The sequence below is a fragment of the Cherax quadricarinatus genome, chromosome 52 (assembly GCF_038502225.1).
Source record: "Cherax quadricarinatus isolate ZL_2023a chromosome 52, ASM3850222v1, whole genome shotgun sequence".
Lineage (NCBI taxonomy): Eukaryota > Metazoa > Arthropoda > Malacostraca > Decapoda > Parastacidae > Cherax > Cherax quadricarinatus.
The window spans coordinates 26,347,989-26,366,689 of NC_091343.1; the positions used below are offsets into that span (position 1 = coordinate 26,347,989).

An 18,701-nucleotide genomic window follows, 5' to 3' on the forward strand; every position below is an offset into this window, starting at 1 on the left:
AACACTGAAGCCCGCGGTGCAACTACAACACTGAAGCCCGCGGTGCAACTACAACACTGAAGCCTACGGTACAACTACAACACTGAAGCCCGCGGTACAACTACAACACTGAAGCCCGCGGTACAACTACAACACTGAAGCCCGCGGTGCAACTACAACACTGAAGCCCGCGGTCCAACTACAACACTGAAGCCCGCGGTGCAACTACAACACTGAAGCCCGCGGTGCAACTACAACACTGAAGCCCGCGGTACAACTACAACACTGAAGCCCGCGGTGCAACTACAACACTGAAGCCCGCGGTGCAACTACAACACTGAAGCCCGCGGTACAACTACAACACTGAAGCCCGCGGTGCAACTACAACACTGAAGCCCGCGGTGCAACTACAACACTGAAGCCCGCGCAACTACAACACTGAAGCCCGCGGTGCAACTACAACACTGAAGCCCGCGGTGCAACTACAACACTGAAGCCCGCGGTACAGCTACAACACTGAAGCCCTCGGTGCAACTACAACACTGAAGCCCGCGGTGCAACTACAACACTGAAGCCCGCGGTACAACTACAACACTGAAGCCCGCGGTACAACTACAACACTGAAGCCCGCGGTGCAACTACAACACTGAAGCCCGCGGTGCAACTACAACACTGAAGCCCGCGGTACAACTACAACACTGAAGCCCGCGGTGCAACTACAACACTGAAGCCCGCGGTGCAACTACAACACTGAAGCCCGCGGTGCAACTACAACACTGAAGCCCGCGGTACAACTACAACACTGAAGCCCGCGGTGCAACTACAACACTGAAGCCCGCGGTGCAACTACAACACTGAAGCCCGCGGTGCAACTACAACACTGAAGCCCGCGGTACAACTACAACACTGAAGCCCGCGGTGCAACTACAACACTGAAGCCCGCGGTGCAACTACAACACTGAAGCCCGCGGTACAACTACAACACTGAAGCCAGCGGTGCAACTACAACACTGAAGCCCGCGGTGCAACTACAACACTGAAGCCCGCGGTACAACTACAACACTGAAGCCCGCGGTGCAACTACAACACTGAAGCCCGCGGTACAACTACAACACGCTGAGGTCAGTGGTTTGAGTACGCTGAGGTCAGTGGTTTGAGTACGCTGAGGTCAGTGGTTTGAGTACGCTGAGGTCAGTGGTTTGAGTACGCTGAGGTCAGTGGTCAAATGCAGTCATACCGCTAAGCTCTTGGGAGTTAGCGTGGGCTGTTTCCCATACCATGGCTTGTTGTAGTGCTTTAGAATCTCAGGTTCATATGTTGAAGAAGGAGATTCTACTTCTTCAGGAGGAAAATAGGAAGCTGAAGCTTTGCATAGATGAGTTTGGGAGCGAGTGTGAGAAGGATTTAGCTGGTAAGGTAGGAATGGTCACCAGCAGTGATAGTGGCAGCCGCTTTAAGTGGCAAGTGGTTCACAGTTCAGGAAGAAGGAAGATGAGAGTTAATAGAGAAGATGTGAAGGTAGGAAATCGATTCCCTCTTCTCCAAGACGAGTGTACTTAAGTGGTTAGTGAGGTTGAAGGTACCACTGATTTCCCTGCTAATCAAGGTAAGAATATTTTAATAGTAGGCGATTCTCAGGTAAGATATATGGACCGTGCATTTTGTAACAGAGACAGAAAGGTCAGACAGAGAGTGTGTCTTCCTGGAGCTGGTGTTGGCGACATAGTCAGCAGGTTGGATAATATTATGGCAGGTAATGGGAACAAGCCTATTATCTGTCTTAATGCTGGGGGTAATGACATTGTGAAGGGCAGGAGAGAGGAGCTGCTGGATAACTACAGGTCAGCCATGGAAGTAGTTAGGTCTAAGGGAGGGATCCCAGTCATATGTAGCATCTTGCCTAGAAAGGGAGTGGGCAATGAATGGATGTCTAGGGCAATTGGTATAAATCACTGGCTAGACAGGTACTGCAAGGAACTTGCAATCCCATTCATTGATAACTGGGACCTATTCTTTGGCAAACGTGATATGTATGCAAGGGATGGGGTTTATCTCTCTGGGCATGGAGTGGTTGCATTAGCCAATTCAATTGAGAGGGTAACTGATGACCTGTCTAGGAATTTAAACAGACAGACTATAGAGGTATGGGTGTTTGTGGGAAACGATCAGGCTGCAGCATTAGGGTTAAAAACAGCAGTTCTTACCGGGATACCTCAGAGATATGTTTAAAAGAAAATATTCAAAATAAAGTTGCTAGTAATGGTAAATCAATTGATCAACAAACAAAGAGAGATAGTAGAGGGCAACGAGTGACTAGCTCCCTTAAGGTTTACTATACAAATAGTAGGAGTCTAAGAAATAAGATAGATGAGCTAAAATTACTTGCAAGTGTAGGTAATATAGATATTATTGGTATAACAGAGACCTGGTTCAACTTGAGAGATAGAGAAATGCCTTCTGAATGCAACATACAGGATTATAAACTATTCCACACTGACAGGGTCAACAGGAAGGGTGGTGGTGTAACGATGTATGTCAGAGAAAATTTAAATTGTTGTCTTAGACATGATATAAGATTAGAAACATCGAACACAGAATCGGTTTGGCTTCAGTTTCTCGAGGGTCTTGACAAATTAATTTTGGGTATGATTTATAGGCCCCCAAACCTTGATAGGGAGTGCAGTAAGCTGTTATGGGAGGAAATTCATAAGGCATCTAGATATGAAAATGTTGTGATAATGGGAGATTTTAACTTTAGACAAATTGATTGGAACAATATGACAGGAAATCTTGAGTCTAGTGACTTTCTTGATACGGTTCAGGATTGCTTTTTAGAACAGTTTGTGACAGAACCAACTTGAGGAAACAATCTGCTTGACTTGGTTCTTGCCAACAAAGATTCACTAATTAATAATCATGAGGTTAATGATGAAGCCCGCGGTGCAACTACAACACTGAAGCCCGCAGTACAACTACAACACTGAAGCCCGCGGTGCAACTACAACACTGAAGCCCGCGGTACAACTACAACACTGAAGCCCGCGGTACAACTACAACACAGAAGCCCGCGGTACAACTACAACACTGAAGCCCGCGGTACAACTACAACACTTAAGCCCGTGGTCACACTACAACACCGAAGCCCGCGGTACAACAACACTGAACCCTGCGGTACAACTACAACACTGAAGCCCGCGGTCACACTACAACACTGAAGCCCGTGGTCACACTACAACACTGAAGCCCGTGGCCACACTACAACACTGAAGCCAGTGGTCACACTACAACACTGAAGTCCGTGGTCACACTACAACACTGAAGCCCGTGGTCACACTACAACACTGAAGCCAGTGGTCACACTACAACACTGATGCCAGTGGTCACACTACAACACTGAAGCCAGTGGTCACACTACAACACTGAAGCCAGTGGTCACACTACAACACTGAAGCCCGCGGTCACACTACAACACTGAAGCCCGTGGTCACACTACAACACTGAAGCCTGTGGTCACACTACAACACTGAAGCCAGTGGTCACACTACAACACTGAAGCCCGTGGTCACACTACAACACTGAAGCCCGTGGTCACACTACAACACTGAAGCCAGTGGTCACACTACAACACTGAAGCCCGCGGTCACACTACAACACTGAAGCCCGTGATCACACCACAACACTGAAGCCCTTGGTCACACTACAACACTGAAGCCCGCAGTACAACTACAACATTGAAGCCCGTGGTCACACTACAACACTGAAGCCCGTGGTCACACTACAACACTGAAGCCCGTGGTCACACTACAACACTGAAGCCCGTGGTCACACTACAACACTGAAGCCAGTGGTCACACTACAACACTGAAGCCCGCGGTCACACTACAACACTGAAGCCCGTGATCACACTACAACACTGAAGCCCTTGGTCACACTACAACACTGAAGCCCGCAGTACAACTACAACACTGAAGCCCGTGGTCACAATACAACTACAACAACAACATCTACAACTACAACACTGAAGCCCGTGGTCACACTACAACACTGAAGCCCGTGATCACACTACAACACTGAAGCCCTTGGTCACACTACAACACTGAAGCCCGTGATCACACTACAACACTGAAGCCCGTGGTCACACTACAACACTGAAGCCCGTGGTCACACTACAACACTGAAGCCCGTGGTCACACTTCAACACTGAAGCCCTTGGTCACACTACAACACTGAAGCCCCTGGTCACACTACAACACTGAAGCCCGTGGTCACACTACAACACTGAAGCCCGTGGTCACACTACAACACTGAAGCCCGTGGTCACACTACAACACTTAAGCCCGTGGTCACACTACAACACTGAAGCCCGTGGTCACACTACAACACTGAAGCCCGTGGTCACACTTCAACACTGAAGCCCGTGGTCACACTACAACACTGAAGCCCGTGGTCACACTACAACACTGAAGCCCGTGGTCACACTACAACACTGAAGCCCGTGGTCACACTACAACACTGAAGCCCGTGGTCACACTACAACACTTAAGCCCGTGGTCACACTACAACACTGAAGCCCCTGGTCACACTACAACACTGAAGCCCGTGGTCACACTTCAACACTGAAGGCCGTGGTCACACTACAACACTGAAGGCCGTAGTCACACTACAACACTGAAGCCCGTGGTCACACTACAACACTGAAGGCCGTGGTCACACTACAACACTGAAGGCCGTAGTCACACTACAACACTGAAGCCCGTGGTCACACTACAACACTGAAGGCCGTGGTCACACTACAACACTGAAGCCCCTGGTCACACTACAACACTGAAGCCCGTGGTCACACTACAACACTGAAGCCCCTGGTCACACTACAACACCGAAGCCCGTGGTCACACTACAACACTGAAGCCCCTGGTCACACTACAACACTGAAGCCCGTGGTCACACTACAACACTGAAGCCCCTGGTCACACTACAACACTGAAGGCCGTGGTCACACTACAACACTGAAAGCCGTGGTCACACTACAACACTGAAGCCCCTGGTCACACTACAACACTGAAGCCCGCGGTCACACTACAACACTGAAGGCCGTGGTCACACTACAACACTGAAGCCCCTGGTCACACTACAACACTGAAGCCCGTGGTCACACTACAGCACTGAAGCCCCTGGTCACACTACAACACTGAAGGCCGTGGTCACACTACAACACTGAAGCCCCTGGTCACACTAGAACACTGAAGCCCCTGGTCACACTACAACACTGAAGCCCCTGGTCACACTACAACACTGAAGGCCGTGGTCACACTACAACACTGAAGCCCCTGGTCACACTACAACACTGAAGCCCGTGGTCACACTTCAACACTGAAGCCCGTGGTCACACTACAACACTGAAGCCCGTGGTCACACTACAACACTGAATCCCTTGGTCACACCACAACACTGAAGCCCGTGGTGACACTACAACACTGAAGCCCGTGGTCACACTAAAACACTGAAGGCCGTAGTCACACTACAACACTGAAGCCCGTGGTCACACTACAACATTGAAGGCCGTGGTCACACCACAACAATGAAGCCCCTGGTCACACTACAACACTGAAGGCCGTGGTCACACTACAACACTGAAGCCCCTGGTCACACTACAACACTGAAGTCCGTGGTCACACTACAACACTGAAGGCCGTAGTCACACTACAACACTGAAGCCCGTGGTCACACTACAACACTGAAGGCCGTGGTCACACTACAACACTGAAGGCCGTAGTCACACTACAACACTGAAGCCCTTGGTCACACTACAACACTGAAGGCCGTGGTCACACTACAACACTGAAGCCCCTGGTCACACTACAACACTGAAGCCCGTGGTCACACTACAACACGGAAGCCCCTGGTCACACTACAACACTGAATGCCGTGGTCACACTACAACACTGAAGGCCGTGGTCACACTGCAACACTGAAGCCCCTGGTCACACTACAACACTGAAGCCCGTGGTCACACAACAACACTGAAGGCCGTGGTCACACTACAGCACTGAAGCCCCTGGTCACACTACAACACTGAAGCCCCTGGTCACACTACAACACCGAAGCCCGTGGTCACACTACAACACTGAAGCCCCTGGTCACACTACAACACTGAAGCCAGTGGTCACACTACAACACTGAAGCCCATGGTCACACTACAACACTGAAGGCCGTGGTCACACTACAACACTGAAGGCCGTGGTCACACTACAACACTGAAGCCCCTGGTCACACTACAACACTGAAGCCCGTGGTCACACTACAACACTGAAGGCCGTGGTCACACTACAACACTGAAGCCCCTGGTCACACTACAACACTGAAGCCCGTGGTCACACTACAACACTGAAGCCCCTGGTCACACTACAACACTGAAGGCCGTGGTCACACTACAACACTGAAGCCCCTGGTCACACTACAACACTGAAGCCCGTGGTCACACTACAACACTGAAGCCCCTGGTCACACTAGAACACTGAAGGCCGTGGTCCCACTACAACACTGAAGCCCCTGGTCACACTACAACACTGAAGCCCGTGGTCACACTTCAACACTGAAGCCCTTGGTCACACTACAACACTGAAGCCCCTGGTCACACTACAACACTGAAGCCCGTGGTCACACTTGAACACTGAAGCCCGTGGTCACACTACAACACTGAAGCCCGTGGTCACACTACAACACTGAATCCCGTGGTCACGCTACAACACTGAAGACCGTGGTCACACTACAACACTGAAGCCCGTGGTCACACTACAACACTGAAGGCCGTAGTCACACTACAACACTGAAGCCCGTGGTCACACTACAACACTGAAGGCCGTGGTCACACCACAACAATGAAGCCCCTGGTCACACTACAACACTGAAGGCCGTGGTCACACTACAACACTGAAGCCCCTGGTCACACTACAACACTGAAGGCCGTGGTCACACTACAACACTGAAGGCCGTAGTCGAACTACAACACTGAAGCCCGTGGTCACACTACAACACTGAAGCCCGTGGTCACACTACAACACTGAAGCCCCTGGTCACACTACAACACTGAAGGCCGTGGTCACACTACAACACTGAAGGCCGTAGTCGAACTACAACACTGAAGCCCGTGGTCACACTACAACACTGAAGCCCGTGGTCACACTACAACACTGAAGCCCCTGGTCACACTACAACACTGAAGGCCGTGGTCACACTACAACACTGAAGGCCGTGGTCACACTACAACACTGAAGGCCGTAGTCACACTACAACACTGAAGCCCGTGGTCACACTACAACACTGAAGGCCGTGGTCACACTACAACACTGAAGCCCCTGGTCACACTACAACACTGAAGCCCGTGGTCACACTACAACACTGAAGCCACTGGTCACACTACAACACCGAAGCCCGTGGTCACACTACAACACTGAAGCCCCTGGTCACACTACAACACTGAAGCCCGTGGTCACACTACAACACGGAAGCTCCTGGTCACACTAAACACTGAAGGCCGTAGTCACACTACAACACTGAAGGCCGTGGTCACACTGCAACACTGAAGCCCCTGGTCACACTACAACACTGAAGCCCGTGGTCACACTACAACACTGAAGGCCGTGGTCACACTACAACACTGAAGCCCCTGGTCACACTACAACACTGAAGCCCCTGGTCACATTACAACACTGAAGACCGTGGTCACAATACAACACTGAAGCCCCTGGTCACACTACAACACTGAAGCCCGTGGTCACACTACAACACTGAAGCCCCTGGTCACACTACAACACTGAAGGCCGTGGTCACACTACAACACTGAATCCCCTGGTCACACTACAACACTGAAGCCCGTGGTCACACTACAACACTGAAGCCCCTGGTCACACTACAACACTGAAGGCCGTGGTCGCACTACAACACTGAAGCCCCTGGTCACACTACAACACTGAAGGCCGTGGTCACACTACAACACTGAAGCCCCTGGTCTCACTACAACACTGAAGGCCGTGGTCACACTACAACACTGAAGCCCCTGGTCACACTACAACACTGAAGCCCCTGGTCACACTACAACACTGAAGGCCGTGGTCACACTACAGCACTGAAGCCCGTGGTCACACTACAACACTGAAGCCCCTGGTCACACTACGACACTGAAGGCCGTGGTCACACTACAACACTGAAGCCCGTGGTCACACTACAACACTGAAGGCCGTGGTCACACTACAACACTGAAGCCGCTGGTCACACTACAACACTGAAGGCCGTGGTCACACTACAACACTGAAGCCCCTGGTCACACTACAACACTGAAGGCCGTGGTCACACTACAACACTGAAGCCCCTGGTCACACTACAACACTGAAGCCCCTGGTCACACTACAACACTGAAGCCCGTGGTCACACTACAACACTGAAGCCCCTGGTCACACTACAACACTGAAGGCCGTGGTCACACTACAACACTGAAGCCTCTGGTCACACTACAACACTGAAGCCCGTGGTCACACTTCAACACTGAAGCCCCTGGTCACACTACAACACTGAAGCCCGTGGTCACACTTCAACACTGACGCCAGTGGTCACACTACAACACTGAAGGCCGTGGTCACACTACAACACTGAAGCCCCTGGTCACACTACAACACTGAAGGCCGTGGTCACACTTCAACACTGAAGCCCCTGGTCACACTACAACACTGAAGGCCGTGGTCACACTACAACACTGAAGCCCCTGGTCACACAACAACACTGAAGCCCGTGGTCACACTTCAACACTGAAGACCGTGGTCACACTACAACACTGAAGCCCGTGGTCACACTACAACACTGAAGCCCCTGGTCACACTACAACACTGAAGCCCGTGGTCACACTACAACACTGAAGCCCCTGGTCACACTACAACACTGAAGCCCGTGGTCACACTACAACACTTAAGCCCGTGGTCACAATACAACACTGAAGCCCGTGGTCACACTACAACACTGAAGCCCCTGGTCACACTACAACACTGAAGGCCGTGGTCACACTACAACACTGAAGCCCTTGGTCACACTACAACACTGAAGCCCCTGGTCACACTACAACACTGAAGGCCGTGGTCACACTACAACACTGAAGGCCGTGGTCACACTACAACACTGAAGCCCGTGGTCACACTACAACACTGAAGCCCCTGGTCACACTACAACACTGAAGGCCGTGGTCACACTACAACACTGAAGCCCGTGGTCACACTACAACACTGTAGCCCGTGGTCACACTACAACACTGAAGGCCGTGGTCACACTACAAGACTCAGAAGGTCCGGGTTGGGAAAGCGGGCCGCCAGATCAGTAACCCTGACCTACGGCCTCTCGTCTGGAGTTATCTGGAGTTTTATCTGGAGAGAGTTCCGTGGGTCAACGCCCCCGCGGCCCGGTCTGTGACCAGGCCTCCTTAGGTCAGTGTCCCAGGATGCGACCCACACCAGTCGACTAACACCCAGGTACCCATTTTACTGATGGGGAACATAGACAACAGGTGGAAAGAAACACGTCCAATGTTTCTACTCTGGCTGGGAATCGAACCCAAGCCCTCACCGTGTGAAGCGAGAGCGTTAACCACCAGCCCCACTGTTTATGACTATATTAAACATGCTAATATACATGTATTATTTACATCTGACTGTGAAGAAGATCACACAATAAATATGCGAGTTTTAGCAGTAAATGATTTAGAATGGAAATAAAATTTTAAAATTAACAAAAGTGCTAGTAAATTAAAAAAATATTTTGGAAAAAATAAACAAATAATGAACATTAAGCCATTATATACAAAAGAATAAATAATAGCTGAATTAATAATCGAGCATAAAAAATATAAGCATATAATTAGCTATTTATGAGGTATTTACATGATTTTGTTTATTTGTTGTGAATATTAAAACCTGTCAAGCTTGACAGGTTACAGTAGCCAGTCCTGCAGTTTACAGCATTATTACATGCAGTCTACAATGTTTGTATATTCATCATACAACTATGTTTATGCTAATTACATCATTTATACATGCAGGTTGCAGTATTCCTACATGCAGGTTGAGTATTCCTACATGCAGGTTGCAGTATTCCTACATGCAGGTTGCAGTATTCCTACATGCAGGTTGCAGTATTCCTACATGCAGGTTGCAGTATTCCTACATGCAGGTTGAATATTCCTACATGCAGGTTGCAGTATTCCTACATGCAGGTTGAATATTCCTACATGCAGGTTGCAGTATTCCTACATGCAGGTTGCAGTATTCCTATATGCAGGTTGCAGTATTCCTACATGCAGGTTGCAGTATTCCTACATGCAGGTTGAATATTCCTACATGCAGGTTGAATATTCCTACATGCAGGTTGCAGTATTCCTACATGCAGGTTGCAGTATTTCTACATGCAGGTTGAATATTCCTACATGCAGGTTGCAGTATTCCTACATGCAGGTTGAATATTCCTACATGCAGGTTGCAGTATTCCTACATGCAGGTTGCAGTATTCCTACATGCAGGTTGCAGTATTCCTACATGCAGGTTGCAGTATTCCTACATGCAGGCTGAGTATTCCTACATGCAGGTTGCAGTATTCCTACATGCAGGTTGCAGTATTCCTACATGCAGGTTGAGTATTCCTACATGCAGGTTGCAGTATTCCTACATGCAGGTTGCAGTATTCCTACATGCAGGTTGAGTATTCCTACATGCAGGTTGCAGTATTCCTACATGCAGGTTGCAGTATTCCTACATGCAGGTTGAGTATTCCTACATGCAGGTTGCAGTATTCCTACATGCAGGTTGAGTATTCCTACATGCAGGTTGCAGTATTCCTACATGCAGGTTGCAGTATTCCTACATGCAGGTTAAGTATTCCTACATGCAGGTTAAGTATTCCTACATGCAGGTTGCAGTATTCCTACGTGCAGGTTGCAGTATTCCTACATGCAGGTTGCAGTATTCCTACATGCAGGTTAAGTATTCCTACATGCAGGTTGCAGTATTCCTACATGCAGGTTGCAGTATTCCTACATGCAGGTTGAATATTCCTACATGCAGGTTGCAGTATTCCTACATGCAGGTTGAGTATTCCTACATGCAGGTTGCAGTATTCCTACATGCAGGTTGCAGTATTCCTACATGCAGGTTGCAGTATTCCTACATGCAGGTTGCAGTATTCCTACATGCAGGTTGCAGTATTCCTACATGCAGGTTGAGTATTCCTACATGCAGGTTGAATATTCCTACATGGTGGTTGCAGTATTCCTACATGCAGGTTGCAGTATTCCTACATGCAGGTTGCAGTATTCCTACATGCAGGTTGCAGTATTCCTACATGCAGGTTGCAGTATTCCTACATGCAGGTTGCAGTATTCCTACATGCAGGTTGCAGTATTCCTACATGCAGGTTGCAGTATTCCTACATGCAGGTTGCAGTATTCCTACATGCAGGTTGCAGTATTCCTACATGCAAGTTGCAGTATTCCTACATGCAGGTTGCAGTATTCCTACATGCAGGTTGCAGTATTCCTACATGCAGGTTGCAGTATTCCTACATGCAGGTTGCAGTATTCCTACATGCAGGTTGCAGTATTCCTACATGCAGGTTGCAGTATTCCTACATGCAGGTTGCAGTATTCCTACATGCAGGTTGCAGTATTCCTACATGCAGGTTGCAGTATTCCTACATGCAGGTTGCAGTATTCCTACATGCAGGTTGCAGTATTCCTACATGCAGGTTGCAGTATTCCTACATGCAGGTTGCAGTATTCCTACATGCAGGTTGCAGTATTCCTACATGCAGGTTGAATATTCCTACATGCAGGTTGCAGTATTCCTACATGCAGGTTGCAGTATTCCTACATGCAGGTTGCAGTATTCCTACATGCAGGTTGAATATTCCTACATGCAGGTTGCAGTATTCCTACATGCAGGTTGAATATTCCTACATGCAGGTTGCAGTATTCCTACATGCAGGTTGCAGTATTCCTACATGCAGGTTGCAGTATTCCTACATGCAGGTTGCAGTATTCCTACATGCAGGTTGCAGTATTCCTACATGCAGGTTGCAGTATTCCTACATGCAGGTTGCAGTATTCCTACATGCAGGTTGCAGTATTCCTACATGCAGGTTGCAGTATTCCTACATGCAGGTTGCAGTATTCCTACATGCAGGTTGCAGTATTCCTACATGCAGGTTGCAGTATTCCTACATGCAGGTTGCAGTATTCCTACATGCAGGTTGAATATTCCTACATGCAGGTTGCAGTATTCCTACATGCAGGTTGCAGTATTCCTACATGCAGGTTGCAGTATTCCTACATGCAGGTTGCAGTATTCCTACATGCAGGTTGCAGTATTCCTACATGCAGGTTGCAGTATTCCTACATGCAGGTTGCAGTATTCCTACATGCAGGTTGCAGTATTCCTACATGCAGGTTGAATATTCCTACATGCAGGTTGCAGTATTCCTACATGCAGGTTGAATATTCCTACATGCAGGTTGCAGTATTCCTACATGCAGGTTGCAGTATTCCTACATGCAGGTTGCAGTATTCCTACATGCAGGTTGAATATTCCTACATGCAAGTTGCAGTATTCCTACATGCAAGTTGAATATTCCTACATGCAGGTTGCAGTATTCCTACATGCAGGTTGCAGTATTCCTACATGCAGGTTGCAGTATTCCTACATGCAAATTACAGAATACATGCATAGATACATGTTATAGTATTCTCATGTTAAATTATTCATGCAAGCATGTTAATATATTCACACATGCATGTTGCAACATTCTTACATGCAATAACGTGTGCAGATTTCACAATACAGTGTTCATAATACAGATTACACAGTACAGTATTCATACATGCATAATGCAGTATTAATACATGCAGGTTGTAGTATTCATATATCTTGGTCGCAATATTCATACATGCTGAGTGAAGAATTCATATATTCTAGTGAAGATATTCATACACACAGGTTACTGTATTAATTCATGCCTAGAAGACAGCAAGTTCATGAACAAAAAAACTAAGGTGATAAGTAAACATTTAAAGAAGCAAAACATATTCAATAAAATTTAAAATAAAGCATACGAAGGAAACTAAGAAAAAAATATGTATAACAAAATATGAGATAATTAACGTAAGATGTAAGATTTCAGAAATTTAATATGTTACTTACTGTCCAAAGTATTGAGAGAGCAGAAGCAATGTGATCTTGTGAGGCTTCTTGTGGACTCCGCACATAAAACATAACGTAACCCACCATGTAGTTGTACAGTGCGAAGGCTGCCTGTAATGTTATAATAACACATTGATTGGCAGTTTATACAAGTTACAGAAAATTTAGTATTCCTTGTATTGATCACTGTACCGCGTCACCGACCTTCATCAACTTTGTATCTATGTAATGCTTTATTTCTTCATACTTCTTCTTCTTCTTTTTATTATTATTACTAAATATCATTATTATTATTATTATTATTATTATTATTATTATTATTATTATTATTAGTAGTAGTAGTAGTAGTAGTAGTAGTAGTAGTAGTAGTAGTAGTAGTAGTAGTAGTAGTAGTAGTAGTATTTTTATTAGTAGTAGTAGTAGCAGTGATAGTAGTACTACTGATAAAAAAACAGTAGCAGTAGTAATATTTAGCAGTAATAATAGCAATAGTTGTAGTCATACAGAATTATTTAATGCATAAGTTTATATTGATGGCGTATAATCGACAGAATGTTTGAACAAGACACAAACATGTTGAAACTGATGTGGGCAATATGGTAGAGGAAACTAATGGCCAGAGAGAGAAATGTGATGGTTTGCATGTGTGGAATAGCTGCAAGCATAACGGATCAGTTTCAGTTAATAAATCAATGTGATTGCACTGGAGGTAGAGCTTTCTGATAAGGAAGGCAGTGTAATGAATCAGGAAACTACAAAAGAGACCAAAATTCAATTCTTGTGCTAATAACCAAGCCTTTAATATGGTGTGTAACCGCTAATGAGACAAAATATATCTAACTGATTGGTGCTAGACAACTCTCCTTATGACAAACCTGTGATATACTGTAATTATGGTAACGTCCCGCTACCTTCATTCCCACAGTACGTTGGAGAGGCTTAGTCCACAGATCTTGACATATGTTTAAGTAAATGAGTTGACTAGGTGTGAGTCTCATCTGCGAAATAAACTATCCTGCGAGTACCTTTATCCACAACACCAATGGAAAGAAGTCGTAAAGTGCACATAATTTAGCCATGTAAATGCTGGCTATCTCCAGAAAGCCCATAACCCACTCCAATGAAAGATAAACTTAAGCCACTGGTATACACAAGCATACTAAGTGAGTATAACTGAAAATGTGCCAAGAAAAGAGTGAATGTGTCCATAACGGAGATGCTAAAATTTGGATATGGTATAACCGGGGCTTCCCAAAACGAGAGAGAATTTATAAATGACTAAAGACTAGACTAAAGACAGCAATCTGAGTCTGGTGACGGAAATAAGTGAATCGATTGAACGTGTAGTTTTATTTCGGTAATTGTTTGAAAAAGTGCTATTCAGAAGTGTTCTGAGGCTACCATGGTATAATTCAGAGAGCTGAAGAGGGATTGTCGAGCTAGTTTGGGCATTTAGATAAGACGGAGGAGACGATAATGACTGTCATAGTGCATAACTTTTGAGTGGAAGGAGGGGGTAGGAGTCTCCGTGGAAAGGTTGGATGTAGGTAAAAGAAGCTTCGAGTCTTAGGGGGTCAAACATCCAACAGGTTTCATAAGAATGTTAGACAGGAGTGAATGGAGAAAAGTGGTGTACATGGCTTGATGTGCTGTTGGAAGGTTAGAAAGGTAACATTTATGCAGCTACAAGGGTCATTCAGAACTATGATGTTTGCACATTTCTGGCCACAGTTATGAGTGAAGGTGAATGTGTTTCTTTATTTGGGTCACCCTACCTCGGTGTGAGATAGCTTATATGTTAAAAAAAGTTGTTAAAAACAGTGAGACATATAATTTATTGACATAATGGTTCTCGGTGAACTTTGCCCGATGTAAGTTTAACTGTACAGAATATATTATTTTTTCTAGTTACTGTTAATGCAAATGATGGAAATAAATTATTCTAAAAGTAAGATTTTAGTAACATAAAAGGTGCAGTATGTACCTGAGAGGGCATTATGTACCTGAGAGGTCAGTATGTACCTGAGAGGGCAGTATGTACCTGAGTGGGCAGTATGTACCTGAGAGGGCAGTATGTACCTGAGAGGTCAGTATGTACCTGAGAGGGCAGTATGTACCTGAGAGGTCAGTATGTACCTGAGAGGGCAGTATGTACCTGAGTGGGCAGTATGTACCTGAGAGGGCAGTATGTACCTGAGAGGGCAGTATGTACCTGAGTGGGCAGTATGTACCTGAGAGGGCAGTATGTACCTGAGAGGTCAGTATGTACCTGAGAGGGCAGTATGTACCTGAGTGGGCAGTATGTACCTGAGAGGGCAGTATGTACCTGAGAGGGCAGTATGTACCTGAGAGGGCAGTATGTACCTGAGAGGGCAGTATGTACCTGAGAGGGCAGTATGTACCTGAGAGGGCAGTATGTACCTGAGAGGGCAGTATGTACCTGAGAGGGCAGTATGTACCTGAGAGGGCATTATGTACCTGAGAGGGCAGTATGTACCTGAGAGGGCATTATGTACCTGAGAGGGCATTATGTACCTGAGAGGGCAGTATGTACCTGAGAGGGCAGTATGTACCTGAGAGGGCATTATGTACCTGAGAGGGCAGTATGTACCTGAGAGGGCAGTATGTACCTGAGAGGGCAGTATGTACCTGAGAGGGCAGTATGTACCTGAGAGGGCAGTATGTACCTGAGAGGGCAGTATGTACCTGAGAGGGCAGTATGTACCTGAGAGGGCAGTATGTACCTGAGAGGGCAGTATGTACCTGAGAGGGCAGTATGTACCTGAGAGGGCAGTATGTACCTGAGAGGGCAGTATGTACCTGAGAGGGCAGTATGTACCTGAGAGGGCAGTATGTACCTGAGAGGGCAGTATGTACCTGAGAGGGCAGTATGTACCTGAGAGGGCAGTATGTACCTGAGAGGGCAGTATGTACCTGAGAGGGCAGTATGTACCTGAGAGGGCAGTATGTACCTGAGAGGGCAGTATGTACCTGAGAGGGCAGTATGTACCTGAGAGGGCAGTATGTACCTGAGAGGGCAGTATGTACCTGAGAGGGCAGTATGTACCTGAGAGGGCAGTATGTACCTGAGAGGGCAGTATGTACCTGAGAGGGCAGTATGTACCAGAGAGGGCAGTATGTACCAGAGAGGGCAGTATGTACCTGAGAGGGCAGTATGTACCAGAGAGGGCAGTATGTACCAGAGAGGGCAGTATGTACCTGAGAGGGCAGTATGTACCAGAGAGGGCAGTAAGTACCTGAGAGGTCAGTATGTACCTGAGAGGGCAGTATGTACCTGAGAGGTCAGTATGTACCAGAAAGGGCAGTATGTACCTGAGAGGTCAGTATGTACCAGAGAGGGCAGTATGTACCTGAGAGGGCAGTATGTACCTGAGAGGGCAGTATATACCTGAGAGGGCAGTATGTACCTGAGAGGGCAGTATGTACCTGAGAGGGCAGTATGTACCTGAGAGGGCAGTATGTACCTGAGAGGGCAGTATGTACCTGAGAGGTCAGTATGTACCAGAGAGGGCAGTACGTACCTTAGAGGGCAGTATGTACCTGAGAGGGCAGTATGTACCTGAGAGGGCAGTATGTACCTGAGAGGGCAGTATGTACCTGAGAGGGCAGTATGTACCTGAGAGGTCAGTATGTACCTGTGAGATAAGTATGTACCTGAGAGGGCAGTATGTACCTGAGAGGTCAGTATGTACCTGTGAGATAAGTTTGTTCCTGAGAGGTCAGTATGTACCTGTGAGATAAGTATGTACCTGAGAGGGCAGTCTGGGGATGAAGCGAACCAACCGACGAAGAAGACGAATCATCACGTCTTGACGTTCCCTCGTTAACTTTTCCAGAAAAAACCTCAGGAATAAAGCTGAGTCCTCCACCAGACAAGACCAGATAACCTGAGATAGATGGAAAAATGTTAGTAAGAGAATGAGGAACCATAGAGACACCGCTTAGACAGTCAAAGTAATATGTTCACAAAATTTATCATAATATAATGCTGGAAATTCGGTATTTCAGTTACAAGAAATTTACAAAAAAATCAAAGCAACTTTAAAATGCAAATATTTCGAAATTCAAAACACCTGGTTAAAGTTCACAGCACTGATGTTATTTTCTGTGTCTACATGGCTAGCCAGGCTGCGGCAACTGTGCTGGGTTTACCACCTTTTAGAGTTTATAAAACGTGTAAAAAAATGTGAAGTACGGATAGGACGATACCAAAATATTTGCCAATACTGATACCCAGTTTTCGGCCAATAGCAATTTTTTTCTTAAATTTTATATTTTAAATATTATAACAACAGTGTGCAATATATAAAGGAATGTTTATTGTACAATTAATAACACACGAAGGTTAAATATTAAATTAATTTCTTGTTTAAAAACACTTTTGAGGAAACAATGAGACATGTTTATTAGCAAATGTTTCTGTCCTGGGACTTTGATCACTTCTAATATACAGTGTTTGATAATACATAGTGTATAAAGTTAAGTGGTGTGTGAGTGACACAGTGACCTCGAAAATGAAGCATTGACGATATTTTGGTTTTCTGTCGAAGACGTTTCAATATCAAGGTCCTCCTCAACAAGAACAACGCTGTCGAGCCACCAATAAAGTTTACACCGGAACTCGAAAAAGAAGGTAAACTTCCCTTCCTCGACTTCCTCCTCTCCAGGTCTCCCAACAGCAATCTCTTTAAAGTGTATAAAAAATCTACCAACAAGGATGATCTTATACACATTTCACACCATGATACTCACACTCCTCATTGGCTTCTACTTGATAGTTCTTCGCATCTCTAGCCCTTGTTTTCTTGAAGAGGAATTTACCTACATATCACAAGCCTTCACACATCTTCATTTCCCACCTTTCCTCATCCGGAATTACAAAGTCAATGCTCAAGCTTTCTTCACCAACTCCCTTACGGAACAATCCTCAAAGCAAGTTACAGTGCTCCCATGTGGTGATGTCAAAAATCCCCTGTGGATACTGTCCCAAAATCGGTCCCCCTGAAAGAACATTGAAACGCCTACAACAAGGATAACCAAAAGTACTCCTGTGTCCTCCACAGAAACTCCACTGGACATTTGATGACTTGGAATGAGGCACAACTCGTCCTTACCGAACATGATCTTAGACGTCGACGATGTCTTGAAGCCTCGCTAATCGACACCTACACAATGGAACACAACACTTGAAGCTACAAAATTTCCAAAACACTCACATACACAATACTCAACCAGACAAAACACAACTTACCTCACAACACTGGAATCAAGTGACCTGACTGTTTACCTGACCTCATCCCAATAAGCTTCACTTACATTTCTTAGGTCACTTTGTGTCAGTCACATCCCACTTCACTCTTTACCTATATAAATTTACTGACATTTTCAACTTGTGTGGGTTAAAGCCGATCAAGATATTAGGACTGAAAAGTTTTCTAACAGACGTACTAGTGTTGAGTCAGGTGTCTCTTTGAA

The 18,701-nt window shown here is 46.3% G+C and overlaps 1 protein-coding gene across 1 annotated transcript in view; it reads right to left on the reverse strand.

The window, feature by feature from the left end:
* Window positions 1–18,701, reverse strand: part of LOC128696898 (protein unc-80 homolog) — a 1,079,316-nt gene that overhangs the window by 206,223 nt on the left and 854,392 nt on the right. Inside the window, exons 49-50 of the mRNA XM_070095999.1 lie at window positions 16,976–17,113; window positions 13,206–13,316 (exon numbers count right to left, since the gene is read on the reverse strand). Of these exons, the coding sequence (XP_069952100.1) occupies window positions 13,206–13,316; window positions 16,976–17,113 (249 nt within the window). The remainder of the gene's footprint in view (window positions 1–13,205; window positions 13,317–16,975; window positions 17,114–18,701) is intronic.